General features: G+C 43.7%; 2 protein-coding genes across 2 annotated transcripts in view; one reads left to right on the forward strand and one right to left on the reverse strand.

The window, feature by feature from the left end:
• Arg2 (arginase 2) overlaps positions 1 to 3,992 on the forward strand; it is a 27,763-nt gene extending 23,771 nt beyond the window's left edge. The window contains exon 8 of the mRNA XM_036205770.1: positions 1,681 to 3,992. Within this exon, the coding sequence (XP_036061663.1) occupies positions 1,681 to 1,886 (206 nt within the window). The 3' untranslated portion in view covers positions 1,887 to 3,992. The remainder of the gene's footprint in view (positions 1 to 1,680) is intronic.
• On the reverse strand, positions 2,113 to 18,502 carry Vti1b (vesicle transport through interaction with t-SNAREs 1B). The gene is made up of 6 exons (XM_036205771.1): positions 18,000 to 18,502; positions 12,167 to 12,225; positions 10,974 to 11,165; positions 6,103 to 6,276; positions 3,665 to 3,726; positions 2,113 to 2,429 (listed from the first exon to the last, which is right to left on the reverse strand). The coding sequence occupies exons 1-6, from the start codon at positions 18,115 to 18,117 to the stop codon at positions 2,333 to 2,335; spliced, it is 702 nt and encodes a 233-aa protein (XP_036061664.1). The 5' UTR covers positions 18,118 to 18,502; the 3' UTR covers positions 2,113 to 2,332.
• Between the last annotated feature and the right edge of the window lie 861 nt (positions 18,503 to 19,363).

The following is a 19,363-nucleotide window of genomic DNA, read 5'->3' on the forward strand; positions in this document are numbered from 1 at the left end:
AAATGAACCATGCAGAGGCACAAACTCAAACCTCAGAAGGCAACTGGAATCCAGACTGAACCAGTCAACACCTGGCTGGATCCTTCTCTTTGACCAAATGCCAAGGCGCTAGGCCAGTCAGATAAGAGACAAAAATTGTGTCATATGTGGAAACTCTTCTTAGAACTGAGTCATGAAAGTTTGGGATAGCCTGGGATAGCAAGACCTTGTCTTAAAACAAAGGAAGTTAACAGCAGTTACTATACTTTGGGCATGTGAGGTGGTGCTTTAAGAGATACTGATAGGGAAGATGGCTGTTTGGTAAATCAATTGCACAAACATGAAGACCTGAGTTTGGATCCCAGAGATAGCACATGCCTGTAATCCCAATGTTCCTGTGGCAAGATGGAGACATGAGAATCTCCAGAAACTTGAGGGCCAGATATCCTGGCATGTGCAACTAAAGAGACCCCATCTCAAAGTAGAAATAAAGACCAACACCCAAGATTGTCTTCTGACCTCCACATGCATACAGTGGCAGGTGTACACACACACACACACACACACACACACACACACACACACACACACACACGAGCACACACATACACACCTTAACAAAAGGGTAAAGTACTGATGGGGCTGGAATGCAGCTCTGTGGTAAAGTATGTGCTTAGTACGCACAAGACCCTGGGTTCAATCCCAGCACTGGGTGGGAGGGAAAAGGGCCAATAAAAACCCCAAAAAGATAGGATGCCTAAAAGCCTGACGGACAACGCTTAGTACAGTAGTTGAACAGTGTAGACTTTTTTCAGTGTATCATTTTTCAGTCCTAACATAGTTATTCATCTTAAACTTGTGGTCAAGTGGATGGGGTGCAAAGGGGTTACATTTTGAGTGTGGGAGTGTTCTGCCTACATATGTGGATGTATACCCACATTGCTGGTGCCCACGGAGATCTAAAGATGATGGATCTTTTGGAATTAAGAACTGTAGACACTACTGAGCCACTATGTGGGTGCTGGGAACTTACCTGGGTCCTCTACAAGAGGAGCAAGCCATCTTGTCAGGCCCTCATGGTTTTTTGAGTCAGGGTGTCTCCGTGTAGCCCTGGCTGCCATGGAACTCACTCTATAGACCAGGCTGGCTTTGAACTCAAAGACCTGCCTGCCTCTGCCTCCCAATTACTAGGATTAAAGGTCTGTGCCACCACCACCTGGCTGGTTGGTTTGTTTTTAAGTTAATTTTGCTTCTATGTTTGTGGGGAGTGGTGAGCACATGTGGAGACCAGTGGACAACTTGCTGGATTGGCTCTCTTAACACCATGTGGACCCAGTTATTGAATTCAGGAAGTCAGGCTTGGCAAAGGCACCTTTACTTAGCCATCTGCAGAGGGCTTTCTGACAGTAGCAATTTTAGGTTGGAAAAGGACTTTCTACCAGGTGGAACAACCCTCAATGGAAGTAGCAGTAGAGAGGGTTGTTTTTGTTTGTTTTTGTTTTTTTGTATTTTTTTGGTTTTTCGAGACAAGGTTTCTCTGTGTAGCTTTGGAGTCTGTCCTGGAACTGGCTTTGTAGACCAGGCTGGCCTTGAACTCAAAGATCCGCCTGGCTCTGCCTCCCAAGTGCTGGGACTAAAGGCATGCGCCACTGCTGCCCAGCAGGAGTTTTCTAAGGTCTTCTCCTACCTTTATTGTTCCAGGGTTGCTGTCAGCTCTGGATCTTGTTGAAGTCAATCCTCACTTGGCCACTTCAGAGGAAGAGGCCAAGGCTACAGCCAGCCTGGCGGTGGACGTGATTGCTTCAAGTTTCGGGCAGACAAGAGAAGGAGGACATATTGTCTATGACCACCTCCCTACTCCTAGCTCACCAGATGAATCGGAAAATGAAGAACGTGTGAGAATTTAGGAAATACTGTAAACTGCACCTTTCACAATGGCATTCAGAGTTGCAAGGCAGTTAAGGGGACACATATTAAGCAGCTGTCTGGATCAATATTGCCTTAATGCGAACATCTGTGCACTCACAGCTGTAAAATTCCCCTTCTCTATTTGGTGACCAATACTTCTACTGTAAATGTATTTGGGTTTTTTGTTTGTTTTTTGAAGTTTACAAGATATTAATGTTATACATGTAAATCTGAAGGAGTCATAAACAGCATTTATTACCTTAGTATACCATACTGGTCTTGTTGCAGTTCCTTCACATTTATATGGTTTTTCCATCGCCCGCCCTCCCAGAGTCTGGCTACACAATGCATTCTTGAACTGTTAGCCCACAGCAGCAATACATATGCCGAACACCGTTCATTCAGAGTCAAGGTACTGGTCCACAATCCCTTCCCGCCAGGAAGTTCAATGGTGTCGAAAGAATTTGTAGTACACAAGGCCGACCAGGATGGCTAGCTCCAGTAAGATGATGATGGAAAGCAGCAGCTTGTTGGTTATCACTCTACAGAGACAAGCAGGGTAGACATGAGTCTGGGTAACCTTATGTCTAGCTGTTTCTAATGCTGGATACAGTGAGGCAGATGGAGTCTGTTTGTTCACATAGCCACTTAGCACTAAGGCCTAGTTCTTGGGCTACTGACAATTCTTGGTGCTCTTCAGCTGTAACTGAAGGACATCGCTTAGTAATCAGACATGTGGGAAACAGGAATATAAATACCAAAACATAAACATGGCTTCTTAATTCTAAAAATATCCTCCACTTGTATTTCTGCTGCTTTAAATATGGTCCTATCAGTTGTACATACAGCTCTGAGTGCACATGGAAACAGGGTTTGAGGTATACTCCGGTTTCAAAGTTCACTAAGCTCATGGATGGGTCCTGCTTTTAGGTCAAGTAACTAGTGGCCTTGAGTACTGCTTTTTAGTCTCTTGTAACTTCTCCCTTCCCCCCTCTCTCCCTCTGCTCTGCTCCCTGAACAGTCACTCTAAAAATTTTACTTCAGATTACCATCATCTTTCTCCTTATCTCACAAGGAATTTACCACTGTTTGAGAAAATTCTACTCTAATTGCTAGTTAAATAACAGATTATTGTAGTTCTTGTTGGCTCACATGTACACAAAGATGTGCCACACTACTGCACAGCCAGCTTAGCCCAGCATCGCTACCTCCCCTTTGGCCCTGTTTTTGCTGCTGTTAGTACTTACCTCAGATTGGTTGTTTTGTTCTAACTAGCGCATGTGTGCACACATGTGTGCACTACCACAGTTCACTTGTGGTAGTCAGAGGACAACTTTGGAGATGCTTCTCTCCGTCAACTCATCCCACAACCACCTTTACTACTTGCCAGCTTGTTTAATACTTCTTGCTAACAGGACAGGACTCCCAAAGGGTCTGCCATGAAAGGCAGGAACTGAGCACGATCAGTGCTCACACTGGGCATTGACAAAGCAGCTCAGGGAGTAGAAAAGCCCATCGGTTCCTTAGGTGCCCTCCGAGAAATGGAAACTGACGTTAATGGTGTCCAGCAGACAAGCTTCCCCTGCTTTAACAAAGGACTCTATCCTGAGAGTTTAACTGCACCCAACCTATGCCCTTCTTTGGATGGTGAGTGCCGGGTGCTTGTATAGCACTAAGGTTATTAGGACATTTGTTAAGTTACTGTTTTAAGCTTTCTTAGTTGAAATACATTAAGTCTCAAGAAGATGAGGTTTTGTTGTTTTGTTTTTTAACTTACTTTCTGGACATTGAGCGGAGAATCTTTCGACTTTTGCTCAAGTTTTCATTTGTGTTTACCAGCTGAAAGAGAAAATAACAATCATTTCCTTATCCTTTGAAAAAATTCTATAGAATTTGAACAGTGGGTACTAAAGGGTCTTCGCTAAAAAATGCAACGGATATAATGGCTTATACTCGAGTCTAAGTGAAAGAACCTAGAAAGGTCCAGGCATGTGTGTGCTCCTGGAGGAGTGGGAGGTTGTGAGGAATCTAAACTTCACCCTGGCTATGCAAACAGGAAGGCTAAAGGCATGGTGGTGTACACCTTTAATCCTAGCACATGGGAAGCAGGGGCAGGATCTGTGAACTGAAGACAGCCTGGTCTACATAGTGAGTTCCAGAACAGCCAAAACTACCGAATGAGACCCTGTCTCAGGAGAAAAAAAAAAAAAAAAAAAGAATTGTGCCACAGTTGTAGCACCAAATCTTTCTGACTGCCAAATAGGAAGGCTTCATCTGTACCTGGCCAGTGACTGTAGGACAATTTAAGATTTGAATTTTGTCAGTCATTAGGAGAGCCTCTTGAGTTGGTGTTTGCTTATTTTTTCCTTTTAAGGATTTATGTGTATGAGCATTTGCCTGATGTATGTATACCACGTGCATGTCTGGTATTCACACAAGTCAAAAGTGAGCATCAGATCCCCTGGACCTGGGTCCTCTGCAAGAGCAGTAAGTGCTGCTCTCCAGGCCTTAGGACTTCGTAGGCTAGTGAGCTAATTATTTCAGGATCTTGGTTATTTTTTTCTTTACTTGCTTGAGTAGTTACACTGACTGGAGAGAGGAATTAGCCCGGGTATACCTTTCTCATTTGACTACCTGCTCCTAATCCAGTCAGCAGAAGGACATTTCAATGATGCTCCTTGCTGCCTGTTACCACTGTCCTGTGGCCTTGGCAAGTCGATCTCTCAGACCAATCTTTGGTGTTTTAAGTTCAACTAATCTACAAAGTATATTCAAGACCCCAAACTTGCACAATCTGTTAGCAATTTGCCTCTCTATAGCTTGCCTTGAGAGTAGCACTTTATTGTGAATTTGCACAAAATAGGAAAATGGGGGGGGGGGGATTGCTTTAACAAGATGTACAAGAAAATCAAATCCTCACAATGAGCTAGTACTTTCCTGTCCAAATCCTGGCTACAGTGTTTTCAGTTAAGATTTGCCTCAGGACAAACATTAAGAATATAACATTCAACAGGCAAACTATTTTTTCATTCTTTAAATTTGAAGTAAACTAACATATATATATATATAAAGGAATTTCCTAAAGCCTCTTACAGTCAGACCAGAGAACCTCAATATGGTAATCAGTTAAGCCATATATTTCTGCTTTCTTCCCTCAATGGAGCAACTTACCTTAGGCTAATGGGATTGGAATATAATTTATAAGCAAATTAACTATCAGTTGTACTGATTTTGACGTGGGAAAAAAGAGCCTTGGTGTTAAAAACAGTCACATAAGTAGCTAGTGTTTTCATAAGAATAGAAAAATAGGGCTGGAGAGGTAGCTCAACGGTTAAGGGCACTTGCTGCTCGATCAGAGGACCCAGGTTTGATTGACAGGACCTGTATGGCAGCTCAAAACCATCTAACTCCAGTTCCAGGGAATCCAATGTCCTCCTCTTGCCTCCTCAGGCACCAGGCCCATGTGGTACAGAGACATATGTGCAGGTAAAACACCTACATACATTTATTTTCTAAGAATAGAAAAATAAGGCACTAGATCTGAAATTAAAATATGCTGATGACACTGAATCCTTGCATGTGTTTTCACATTCTCTTGTAATGAATAAAGGGAGATGGAGTGGCATAAATCAGATTCTTCAGAAATAAAACTTGTAATGATTTCTAAATCTTACAGATAAAATTACTTCTTTGTGGTCTAGCATGGTGGCACACGACTTTAATCCCAGGAGGCAGAGGCAGGAGGATCACTGAATTCCAGGCCAGCACCCAGGCTTAAATGACACTCAGTCACAAATATATACACATACATGTATTTTTTTATATGTGTGTTGTATGTGCGTATCTGTGTGGGAATGGAGGGTGTCTTCCTTGATTGATCTCCACCTTACTAAGAAAGGATCTCTCACATAAACCTGACCACACTGGCTGGTAACAAGCTCCAAAGATCCAACTGTTTCTAATCCTCATCCCCCAACTCTGGGGTTACAGATATGAGCTGCTACTTTTATTGATTGACCCATCTCCTTACCCCTGTAAAATTAATTCTTAGGGGAAATGTCTTAGCCAAGCAACTTGAAAATTAAGAAAAGTATATTGTATGTATGTGTGGGGTGAGGGAGAAGAAGAACCAAGTTATTCCCAGAATTCAGTCCTGCTGTAGTGTCTGGCCTTTGTATGGGGGACCCACCTACTTCACATATTGCCCAGACTTACTCTATTCTTGGTCCGTTCCAACTGGTCTCGTTGCTCCCCCAACTCTTCTATGATTTCTGTACCAATCTGGTCAGTCTCTGTGGCAATCCGATGAGAACGCTCGATGCTTTGGGTGGCCCGGTTCAGGCTTTCGGTGCCTTGGAGAAGCAATGCTCTTTGAGACTGCAGTCGGTTCTGACAGGAGGGAAGAGCCGTGTTAGACTTCTTTCCTCATAAGTTTATTGTCAGTTCAGTCCTTGTGACCTTTTCCTTGTGTAAAAGGATACAGTGAGCATCATTTCATTAGTTTGCCTTTGTATCTGCAGGGCATTGGTTCTAGGACACTGCTGCTGCAGTTCATATGTAAAATAGTGTAGTATCTGCATGTTAACATACATACATCCTCCCAACATATTAAATCATCTTTAGATTAATTATACCTGATGAAAGGTAAATGCTATGTAAGTAGTTATTTATGGTTCAAAAGAATGATGACCAGAAAAAAATCAGACGTTCAGCATATATGAGAAAGTTTTCAAGGATTTGTAGTGTGTACCAGGGTGCCCATGGATGCCAAAAGAAGGCAATAAATCCTTCAGAATTTTTTTTTTGAGACAGGGCCTCACTGTGTAGTCCTGGTATCCTGGAACTTGCTCTGTGGACCAGGCTGGCTTCAACTCATGAGATCCACCTGCCTCTGCCTCCCAAGTGCTGGGATGAAACAGGTATGGGCCACCACGCCTAGGTAGATGCAATGTTTTTAAAAAATATTTTCAACTCAAGGCTGAGTATTCAGCTGCAGTGGGTATGAAAAGCTGGCCAGCTGTGCTTCTAAAATAGAATCAAAGATACTAATGAATTATCAGATCCTGCTCAAGGTCACAGACTAAAGAGGTGCATCCCACTGCCTGCTATACTTCTGAGGCAAGAGAAGAGACTTAAAACAAAACAAAACAAAAAAACAAACAAACAAAAAAACAAAAAAAAACCCCGAAAACTGGAGCATTTTGCTGTGGACCAGTTAAAATCTATCATCAACATGTAACTGGTTGGTTACTAGCAAGTTTAGTCAACAACCGGACTGGGCAGGGGGAGGATGCAAAAATGACTTGATAATGCAAATAGCCTGCAACTTAAAACTATCTGTTTAAATATTTATTCACTTTTTTTTTTTTTTTTTTAATGAGACAATCTTAATGTAATTCAAGCTGGCCTCAAACTCAGCATGGCCCTCTTGGCTCAACCTCCAAATGCTGGACCTGCAAGTGTGTGTCATCATGCCCGGCTACCCTTGAACTTTAGTAGTGTCACAAGTAAAGGACTAACTCTAAAACTCTGGAAAATTAGTTCACTGAAGATGGGCTTGACTGATACTGAGGACTTGGGGACCATATAAAGTATGCTTTCTCAGCACGGAAGTAATTAAAAGCCAGAGACATTGCCACATTCTTAAAAACAATAAGCTATTTATTTTTTATGTGGCTGTACTCTGGTGAACTTCACCTCATGACAAACAACACTCCAAAATGATCACTGGTGATGTGTTCACAGGGAAGGTAGAATCTGGGCCTCAAGTCAGCCGCTTAGGTGCCCTAACTCCCCAGGAGCTCTAAATTTTAGTCTTCACTGAACTTTTCCTCTATCTATAATCCTAAGCACACCATGCCGACAAAAGCAGCCTAGGCCAGAATCAGTAACTAGGGACAGGGATGGTGCAGGTCTAAGTCCTGATCTGTTCGAAGCCCACACATCTAAGAGGGGCTCAGCTCACAGAGCTCATTACAGGACAGATGGCAAATGGCATAGGATGTCATTAAGAATTAAGTTCTCCGGAGGCAGAGGCAGGTGGATATCTGAGATTCAGGACAGCCAGGGCTACATAGAGAAGCCCTGTATGGGGGAAAAGATTCTTGGGCCTGGGGTCATGCACACCTCTAATCCCAGTACTCAGGAAGGAGGCAGGAGATCTAAGGGCTAGCCTGGTCTATAATAGCAAGTTCCAGGACAATATACTCTGTCTCAAAAAATTTTTAAAGTAGACTCTTAGAGCAGAATGTTTACTTCACAGATGGCATACAAACTGGTAAATGAAGAAATCACCAAGGGTCAAGTAAACCAATTGTGTGTGAGGCATGCTTATAATCTTAACAAGCAGGAGTTGGAAGTGGAAGGACAGCTCAACTTCTGAGGCCAGCCTGGTCAATATAGTGAGGTCCAGTCCAGCGAACATGGAGCCTAGTGAGGTGGCTCAGTGCCAAGCCTGGAGACCTGGATTCAATTATGGAGACTCCTGAAAATTTTGTCCTTTGACTTCCACACATGTGCCTGTGCACGGATGCAAAATAAATAATGTAATAAACAAATTAGGGCTGGGGAGATGGCTCAGAGGTTAAGAGCACTGGCTGTCTTCCAGAGAACCTGGGTTCAATTCCTAGCACCCACACAGTGGCTCACGACCATCTGTGAGAGGATCCAATACTCTCATCTAGCCTCTGAAAGAGCTGCATGCATGTGGTAAACAGACGCAGGCAAACTCCCATACACATAAAAATGGATCTTGCCGGGCGGTGGTGGCGCACGCCTGTAATCCCAGCACTCGGGAGGCAGAGGCAGGTGGATCTCTGTGAGTTCAAGGCCAGCCTGGTCTACAGAGCGAGATCCAGGACAGGCTCCAAAGCTACAGAGAAACCCTGTCTCGAAAAACAAAAAATGGATCTTAAAAAATAAACCACAATTATATTAGCTGAAAGGAAGAAAAAAGATTTTTAAATAAAACATAGTTTTAAATGATTAGTCTAAAGAAAGCAAGAAATGACATCCCATAATCACATAAATCAATCTCAGATAGACATGGAATAATCTATAATGACATGTGGACTTGGGTAAGGTGATAAGTGACTTATGGTCCCAGCTACTCAGAATGCTGAGAGGCTCAATTGGGCATTTGAGGCCAGTCTGAACAATACAGTGAGAATCCCCCTTCAAGAAAACTTGTAAGTTCTGAAATTAATATATTTAAAACAAATGTTTGAACTTCTCAACCCTCCTGAGAGTTATTTTTACAATTTCTGTTTTAACAGATTCTATTTGCCTTTTTCCAGCCTGTCTTTACAGGTATACTCACATGTACCCATTTCAAAATTATTTCAGCTTTTTTATTCTTCAAAAATAAATGTAGGGGTTGTTGCTGGATGCCTCAGCTCTGCTCCAGGTCAGCCACCAAGCAGGGCTGTGAATACCTGGAGCAAGTGTCTGCAGCTCTAGACTGCAGCAAAGTTGAAGAGCTCCCTTGTCTTGCTTGGGCTGGTGGTCTTTGTGCAAAGTGCCTGGTACTGTTCTGCAGCTGGCACCCCATCAAAGTCTGGGACCCTGGCAGTGAGTGCCTGTCTGTGCTGGTACACAAAATGTGCTGATCTGGCTGCCATCTGAGGAGGAGCAGTGGTCACAGCGGACATAGCATCAGACTCTGATAACGACCATTTCCAGCTGTTTGGCCATCTCCCACATGCTTATGTCTCTAAGTACAATCACTGTGAGCTCCATGCCATATGCCTCCAGACAGAAGCTGATAAGCTTGTCAGTGAGGTCTACGGTGTCCATCTGCATTGGGGTCCCAAGGCATGCATTCATAGCCCTGGCACAGGAGCATAGACAGCAACCTCACCTTGAACTTTCTGAGCTCATCCACTGTATGGCATCTGCCTGTCTTGACTTGGGTTCCCAGCCTCTTACCTTGACTGTATCTGCCTCCATTTCAAAGTTTTACATTACTCCCAAATGTTGTTCTTTAACACCAGCAAGGTCAAGTCTGTATCACTCTTTTCTCAAACTCTAATGAAGACCCGTCAGAGAGCAGCAGTTAGAATCTACTGCTAGTCTTTCTATAGATGTTAAGTTTACATGCTGGATTCCTTTCCATTTCTTGTAAAAATTCTATGTCAACTTTGTTCTTTGTGGAATATAATCCAAGTGCAGCACACTAAACTTAATCTTTGTCAAGTTTTTATTCTATTCCTGTATCTAGCCAGCTTCTCTAAGGGTTTAAGATACGGGTTCTTAGAGTCTAATTTGATGTCAGAATCCTGTGTTGGATGCATTCTAGCTGACTCTACAGGACTAGGGCGTCAGAATGGCTCTAACTGGGAAGCACTGTGTTTCTTCTCTATCAGTTGCTGAGCTATCCTGAGATTAAGCTAACAGAAAGCTTGCATTAGTCTTGCAAAAACAAAAACAAAACTCAGATGAATTAAAATCCTAACTGACTAGCTACTCTGGAGATCGAGATGGGATGATTTCTTGAGCTAATATAAAACCCCATCTCAAAAACAAAATGAGGGCTGGCAAGATGGCTCAGAGGTTAAGAGCACTGGCTGCTCTTCCAGAGGTCCTGAGTTCAGTTCCCAGCAACCACATGGTGGCTCACAACCATCTATAGTTAGATCTGGTGCCCTCTTCTGATGTTCTGCAATGTATATATAATAAATCTTAAAAAAAAAAAAAAAAAGAAAGAAAGAAAACTTAAAACCTAACTAGATTTTGGGAATATATCTGAGAAAATGATTCTAAAATTTATATAAAAGAAGAAAAGGAATTAGAGCAATAGGTCAAGACAGAGTCTAGCCAGGAAGAGTTTCTAGGTTTGCTAGTAACAAAGTACTGCTCTACATCTCTATATATGTATGCACACAAAGAAATCTAGAAGACCTGAATTAGAAAGAGCAGGTACCAGTAGGAAGAATGAACTAGATGCAGGAAAGAGGCCAAAGGCAGGAAAATAAAACCCCCGAGACCCAACATGCACTGATGTAACTGTTGCCCATCTACTTCTGTACCACAGGCCCTAAGGAGGAACAGCTACCACCGCTCATTCTTACCAAATGCTTACCACTTACCAAATGCTCATTCTCTAAGGCATATGAGCCATACTTCACATCTCCTCGGCCTCCAGGTGTGGCTGTCAAAGGTGTACTTCTCACCTCACGGTGGAGTTTAGCAAGGTCCTTGCGGTAGTTTCGAAGCTTAGACATCATGGGGTTACGGAAAGTCAGGGGTGCATACCGTAGTTCTTCCTCCATCTCTGCCAACTAGGGAGGCAGAAAGGGGTAAGTAGACAGCCTGGTTTTTCCCTAACCTGGGCATACGCTTAGTTTAAACTTTACCACAGGCTACTAAAATAGCAACTGTATTTTGTGGCAGGGGCCACGAACACCATGTTCACTTTAAGCACCTGAAATAGTTTCTAGTAGACATTCACTCAAGGAAGTATATTTTGGGGCTGGAGAGACAATAAAGTGCTTGCTTTGCAAATATGAGGACCTACCTACCAATACCGAGCATGTGTGAGGACCTAGGCTCTATACCTAACACTGCAAATAAGTGTGCACACACACATGCATGCCCCATGAAGTATACATTTTCTGTGCTAATAAGTTTAACAAAGGTCAGTAACTGATCTCAGTGGCCAGCTTCAGGAAAGGTATGGGAATGCCCCTACTACTCATATCAGGAAGCATTATCAAAGGCCTGGACTTCAGAAATCTTCAAACTTTTCCTATTTTTGTTTGTTAAGCCCCCTCAACACCCATTCCCACCAGGCAGCCACATTTAGTAAGTATGACAGTTAGTGGTGTTAACTTGCCAGGATCTAGAATTACCTGGGAGACAAATTTCTGGACACACCTGTAATCTAGGGTAGCCTCTAGGGGATGGTTTTGATTGCATTACTCAAGGATGCAAAGGACTGCCCACTGTGGGTGGCACCATTCCCTACCTAGCACCCTGGACTGAGTGGAGAAAGGGAGCTGAGCAGTAACCATGCATTCATCCTCACTCTCTATGATGTGACCTGCTGTTTTGACTTGTCTGCTACAATGGACTATACCCTTGAAATGTGAGCCATAACAAATCCTTTCTCCCTTCAGGCCCCTTTGACAGAGTATTTTATCACAATAATGAAGAAGGACCTAAGAGTTACAGTCAAAATCAAGGTAGTAGACAGGGAAAGGTTACCAGTTATAAAGTCACAGTATTTTTAGAAAAGATCAAAACCAAGTACAAGAAACAAGGACTTGCTCCCTGTCCTCACCGTTTCATTTGCTTCCTGTTGCTTTTCATCAAAATCTCTGACCAGCTTCTTCTTCTCTTCTAGAAAAGACAAGTGCATTTCAAACACTTATTACTGCTTCTGTGCGTTTGTAGAGGCCATTCCCTCTGCTTAGAACCACCTTCCCCTTCTTCCCTGGGTGGGGTGGTAACACTACACACCACACACACACACACACACACACACACACACACACACACACACTACCACCACTCCCCAGAGGCTTAGAAACATTTGAAGACTTGCTCTCACCGTGCCTGAAGGATGCCTACCTACTGCATTGGCATTTAGTACCCAGGGAAATATTCCTGCTGAGGACAAAGTCTAGCTTAACAATTATTTGATTCTATGGCCAACAGCATCCCTACTACAGGTTTAAATTAATAATCATTTTTAACCTTTTCTCCTCCCCATCCTCATGGAGGGGCAGGCATTCTCTCTCTCATCAATATGAATGTCTATCAACACTGGGTTTCCAAAGTGAATCTGTAACCACCACTATTCTGAAAAACAAACTCAAAATTCACCTCCTCTGCTCACTAGTGTGACACCTCTCTCTCACCTATGGTGGCATGGATAATGATTTAATTATGAGACTGTCACTCCTTCCAGCCCTTTGCATGTCATCTTAAGTGGCGCACTTATTTGTTTATTTGCTTGTTTAGTTAGGCTCTCCCTATATTGGCCAGGCTGCCTTCAAATTTGCAAACCTCCCGGCTTAGTCTCCCAAATGCTAGAGTTATGGGTGAGTACAACCACTCTTGGCTGGTTTTTGTCTTTAACAGAAACTCCTGATCCCTCCCTTTTAGCAATAACAGAAAAAGCTTCAGTTTCAAAGTAATAGTATCTAAATGAATATTACTTCACCTTTACTATGTTTCTTCTGATCATTTATAACATGAAGATTTTCCACTTAAAATATGTATGTCCTTTGAAGCTAACTGTATTAGACACATATATTTTATATGAATACACTGATAAAGGAATAATGTCTAAATAACAATAAAAATGGCACCTGACATAGTATAAATTACTCAGGAATTAAATTACTTGGAATGCTAGTAAACCTCTGTAGAGTGGAGAGCTCTGGTTAGTCAGGGGGGTTAGGTTCTAGAACCAGTATTGGACCTGCCTTAACATGAAAGCTTGGGTAATTTTCTTCATTTCTATGGCTGTAAAACAAGAAAGCAGATCATGCCTTCATATCTAACAAGCAGCAATCAGTTTCATTTGTGAAGAATTTGAAGTTTTAAAAATGTATACATTCACTGTGGTGGCTCACACCTTTAATACCATGCAGAGGCTGATGGATCTATGAGTCTGAGGCCAACCTGGTCTACATAATGAGTTCCAGAGCTTAAAAAAAAAGCATTCCCTGAAAGAGTTACATGTGGAAATCTACATACAATCTACTCATTACAAAGGTACAGCCAGGCAGTGGTGGCGCACACCTTTAATCCCAGCAGAGGGAGAAGCAAGGTGGATCTCTGAGAGTTCGAGGCCAGTCTGGTCTACAAAGCAAGTTCCAGAACAGACTCCAAAACTACAGAGAAACTCTGTCTCAAAACACACACACACACACACACACACACACACACACACACACAAAACCCCCCCCCAAAAAAAAACCAGTTACCATTGTTACAATAGGTCCTGAACTCATTTTTTTTCCCTCTTTTGAGACAGGGTCTCCACTTACTGTGTAGCCAAGCACGCCCCTGACCTCTTGCCACCCCAGCTCACCTGTGCTATGTCCACCTGGTTGTGTGATACTCCCTAACATACACAAAGCACACCCAGTGAACCACTTTTCATACTGCTTACAAAAGAAACGAAATTCCCAAACCCAACCCAAGAATCTATTAATTCAACAACAACAACAAAAATGGGGGCAAGTTTAGCCCTGGCAAATGGGAGCATAATGAGGGGAACAGGCCCATACAGTAAGACTAAGAAACTGTAGTACAGTGTCTGCTCCCCAGAAGTCCTCTTCCCAAGGTCAGGCATTTGGATATCGTCTCTATTTCCTTGGGAGCTTGAAGAAAGTTCCTGCTTGATAAAGCAGTCATTCTTAGCCAAGAGGAACTTATGGCCCTTCCATTACATATGACTGGGGCCTATTGTCAAGGTCAATGCTAGATTCCTCAACCCCTGACCTCAAGCCACACTCCAGCTCACATGCCCCTTGCCTCCCATTTAACCCTATGTGCAACTAACTATACAGGAGAAAAAGTGTCATCTTTTCGCAATTAAAGGCTGCTGGCAGGCAACCAGATTCCCCGATTGACCCTCAAATAGTGTTGTCTCCTCTTTACCCCGCCCCCCACCTCCACTTCCACTCCACACATCCTCTTTGGGACCTGAACCCCGCAATGAAGCAGATCTCAGGCATCTAAGGCCACAGGAGTACATGGGGACACTAGCTTTACAATTGACTCAGAAGCCAATTCTTCTGACATGGCTGTGTACAACCAAAGGGTGTTTGTGTACCCCAAAGTATACATCCTTAAACAACCAGTAAAATATGCTAAACCAAGAAATCTCTTACTCCTTTTAGAGAACTAGAATCCATGCTAAAATCAACCGTAAAGCAGAACTGTATAATGGGAAGGATGGCCCCAAACCAAGAGTGAGAGCCACTGGAAGCAATGTGCACACACCCAATCTGTCAGGTGTGAGCGAAGGGTGAGGGATCAACTGTTTCATTTGATAAATGGGCTAGCACCATATTCTGGAATAAAATGGAAACAGGCTTTGAAAAACAGCGAGAAAAGGCTCAAATTAATGTACTATGACACCCTCTCCTTACAGAATATTGGGCTCATTAGTGAGAAAAACTTCAGTTTCACCAAGATCTTGAAAACACAGGATTCATTTGCTTTTAGCACCCTAGCGTGGCATTTCTATGACCTACAGAGTCTATCTGTAGACTAACAACATGCTTACTTTATCTGATGGAAGAGAACAAAAACATCAGCTCTCTCAACCTGTTTCATTTGTAAGTGCAATGAGTAATACTGACTTCAGAGGGCACTTAGCAAGTGCCAGGCACAGTCAACTTTCAAATACTAGGAACTACCATTGCTTTTCACAGTAGTCCAGAGACCCAGAGCAAAAAAACAAACGAACAAACAAACAAACAAACAAACAAGCAAGCAAACAAGCAACAAAACTCACCAGAGATGAAGTAATTAAAATTCTGTAACCTGTGAGTGACTAGTGTTTACTGCTCGGCATGGGCGTGGTACTTCATGTTTCCTTCCTAGCTCTTAAAATACAGAAAGGGCTGGCAAGCCTAAAGTGTTTGCTGCAGCTTGATAACCTGTTGAATCCCTAGGACCCATGTGGTGGACGAGGAAAACATAAGCTGTCCTCTGATCTCCACACACACATATACACAAAACAAAACCGGGACTCGGGTATAGATACTAGAATTCAAGCAAATGAAAACAGAAGTGTCAATAATCTTATCACAGGGACACATGTCTACAGGTACCACAAAATCAAAACCTCATTCAACAGTCCAATTAGATGACAAACTGCAGCACCCTGAGGCTTTACAAAAGCTCTTTGGAGGATGCAAAGCTATAGGTGATGAGTGGTATGAAGAGATCAGTGATTCTCATCCCTGGTAAGACTGTCACTGCCACAGAAACTTCCTAAACAGAAGTGACAGTGCTCCTTCAAGGGCCAAGAGAGAATACAGACTACACTTTGGGGAAATAAGTCTCTCTTTTGCTTTGGTTTTCTTAATAGGTGTGTACATCAATTTTTAAGAGTAATGAAAATGTGAAAAAAAAATACTCTGCTTACTCAGTTATTTTCTTCTAAGAACTCACAGTACCTTAAACAACCAAAAATGATGTTTAAAATAATTTAACAAATTATTTTATTTGTTATGTAGTTTATTTTATTTTATTTTTTTGAGACACTGTCTTACTGTCTGAATTCAGGCTGGCCTTGAACTCATTGAGACCCATCCCTGCCTCTGCCTCCTAAGCATGCACTACGACACTCAGGATGTGTTGGGTACTATTCCTGGGAGTTTATGATACATGCTAACAGAACAAAATACTATTTTATTTCTTGTTCATTGGTTCTGAAACTTAAGCCAGCACCAGAAATCTTTATGTGTGCAGTTAAGACAGACTGCTTGTCACAATAGTTACTGATTCTGTTAGTCTGGGTGGGGCCTGAGTGTGTGTATCTAACAAGGTGGTGTTGATGGTGCCGATTTGTAGACCACACTTCCAAACTCCTTTTCTAGTAACAGAAAGACAAACAATATACTATATCATAAATATACAAAGTGCTGAGAACATTAGAAAGTAAGTGTTCTGAGACCAGGCGTGGTGGTGCACGCCTTTAATCCCAGCACTCAGGAGGTAGAGGCAGGTGGATCTGAGTTCGAGGCCAGCCTGGTCTATAGATCAGGTTCCAGGTCAGTCAGGGCAACACAGAGAAACAAGAAAACCAAAACCCAAAACCAAACAAAAAAGAGTATCCTAAGAATAGCTGTATAAAGAGCTAATACTTTAAATGGAAATAAAATAGCAAGTTCCCATATATTAACAGAAGCTAGTAGCTCTTATTGCCAGATGGTATTTTTAAGGGCTTTATGTATATTAACTCATTTACTCCTCACAAAACGCCCATGAAGTTAGATGCTATGTTTTATTTTGTAGAGGAAACTACTTTGGTTAAAATAACCTGCAAGGTCACAATGCTGTTAAGCCAGTCTGAAGCCAGTGTCTCTCTCTTTCCATCTCTCCATTCCCTCCTTATCTGCCCCCTCCCCTGCCCCTCGATAGTATCTCACTATATAAAATCTTGTCTGGAACGCTCTATGTTACTAGGTAGACCAGGCTGGCCTTTAACTCACACAGATTCTCCCGTTTCTACATCCCAAGTGCTGGGATTAAAAGTATTTGCCACTGGCAAATTCTTGGTTTTTACTATTTAATAAAGTCTTCATAATGTTTTTAATGGCAGGAGAATATTTTGTCAGGCTAGATACAGAATACACTCCACATGTAGACAGTCTCCTCTACAACTCAAACGAATCTGCTCCTCATATTTAAGTTCACACACTCAACTGATCACGTGAGAAAACACGGAAACTTTCAGTCTTTCTTCCTACTCTTATCCACCAGTCTCATAAATCTGCCTCAGAGCCACCTGTTGGGTTGAATGCTCACTCTCCAGATTCCCATGCTTACCTAGTCCACTGCCACGGAAGCTCCTAACACAGCCTCATATCCATTCTCACATCCTCTATCCAGCTACCGCAGCCTTGCTTCTAAAATGAAATCCACATTACTCAGCTGACTTCCCCACAGCCATCAAAGAGTCTTCATGGGAGACATTCAAGTTCCTCTTCGATGTGGCTGTTTGACTTCCCTTACCTATTCCCGCCTGTCTCACCTATTAACTCTATGGTTAGAATTATTTAAAATTTTTCATTGCCTACCAAACTGCCAAAATTCGACATCCCCAAGCCCCAATCTTACGATTTCTTTTAAGAGTCATCATACTGAAACACAGGACCGCAGACTTAAGAACCTCCTAGGCTCCTGGGAGAGGCGGATAACTAAGAATTTGGGGGGCTAGGGCACGAGAGGATCTCTGGGACGACATCCTAATGTCTATCCCTTTGCACGCCCCGTCACGCCGAGCCGCTGCAGGAGACGATGGGCGTCGCGGGACAGATTGCAGCAGGGGGCGTGTCCGAACGGGAAGCAGGGGAACCCGGGTTCGCGTTTGGGAGGACCGCACCGGGCGGAGTTCTCCTGGTCTGGTCCCGCCCCCGCCTCACCGGTCCCCGCGGTCCCCAGCAGCCGCTCGGGCACCCCTCGTAGGTCTTCAAGGAGGCCGCGGAAGATCTCATGCAGCTTCTCGAAATGCTCGGAGGAGGCGGCGGCGGAGGTGGCCATGGCGCAAGGTGCACGTGAGCGTCGGCCTCTGAGACTCCGGGCGCAGGGCCCACTCCCACCTCGGTGCTCAGCTGCCCGGTCCCGAAGCCATCCCCGCGACCGCGGGACCTGGGCCGCCCGGAACCAGGCGCTTCCGGGGTCCTCCAAGCCCGACGCCCTCCCCCAGCTGTCACCGCGCGGGCGCCAGGCGCCAAAGCCTGACGGCAAGCCGGGGCGGGGACGACTCCCGGCGACTTCAGGGGCCCGGAGCCGCGCCGGGGACGAGCAGCTGTCTCCGACCTGGAGACAGCCAGCCGGGGCTGGGGAGGTACCAAGGCGAAGATGCCCGAGGGGGCCCGCGGGACGGGCGCCTCGGCCGCCTCATCCGGGCCCGCCGGCCTTGCAGTGCATGCTGGGGGTTGTAGTTAAGTGAGGGAGCTCGGCTGATGGGTCACACTGTGTAGGGGCGTGGAAGGCCAGCCCTGTTGCGCAGTGACTGGAAAGCACAGGAGCCTCTACTTCATCCTCGCTGTCCGCAGTTCGTTCTGACCCCCGACTTCGACTAAATGTTCACTCTGAGCCCTAGATTATTAGGTGAGCAGAGTCACGCATGCCCTCAGATGGTAAAACACTAATATTGAGGAGATTAAGTGTCCAGGGTCCCATGCTTTCAGAAGAGGAAACTGGGCTGTGTGATCCCAAAATACACTCACAGCTTCTAGGGGCTGAGCCGGTCTAGTTCATTAGGCTCTCACAACAGGTTAAGCATAGACATTGTGCAAAGGCCAAGTCGTATGTTGAACAAAATAGACTTTTGTCTCTGCGCTTGGGTAATTTATGATCTGGTGTGGAAGGCAGACCCGTCTTATTGTGTCTCATCTGCCATTAAGTGAAATATATCAACAATCATGAGGTCCCTTCTGACTTTCCATGGGTATTATTAGTTCCTATGTATACTGATGGTATGGTTTGCACAAAGAGCCTGCTCTCAAAAGTTTGTGTGAGAGCTCAGTATTTATGCATGGAAAGATAGATATGGGGCTGAGGGTGCAACTGAGGATACAACACTTATAGGCAAAGTCTTACATTCCATTTTCCAAGATGTATAGGGGAGCAGGTCCCTTGGGTAATGTTTTGGTGATTTTTCTCTTTGAGGCCCTAGGTTTTACTAGCTTGAATTCAATGATCATTGAATTCAATAAATAAAATGTAATATGCATTGTGCAGAGATTAACAATTAATTAATTAATTAATTAATTAATTAACA

This window comes from Onychomys torridus, chromosome 14, assembly GCF_903995425.1.
Source record: "Onychomys torridus chromosome 14, mOncTor1.1, whole genome shotgun sequence".
In the NCBI taxonomy this organism is placed as follows: domain Eukaryota; kingdom Metazoa; phylum Chordata; class Mammalia; order Rodentia; family Cricetidae; genus Onychomys; species Onychomys torridus.

Coding starts and splice junctions, on each gene's coding strand:
- Vti1b (XM_036205771.1), bottom strand. CDS start 18,117: ATGGCCACCTCCGCCGCCGCCTCCTCCGAGCATTTCGAGAAGCTGCAT. Junction 6,277..10,973: donor CCTTAGAGAATGAGCATTTG/GTAAGTGGTAAG, acceptor CCCTCCTGTCAG/AACCGACTGCAGTCTCAAAG. Junction 3,727..6,102: donor TGGAACGGACCAAGAATAGA/GTAAGTCTGGGC, acceptor TTTCTCTTTCAG/CTGGTAAACACAAATGAAAA.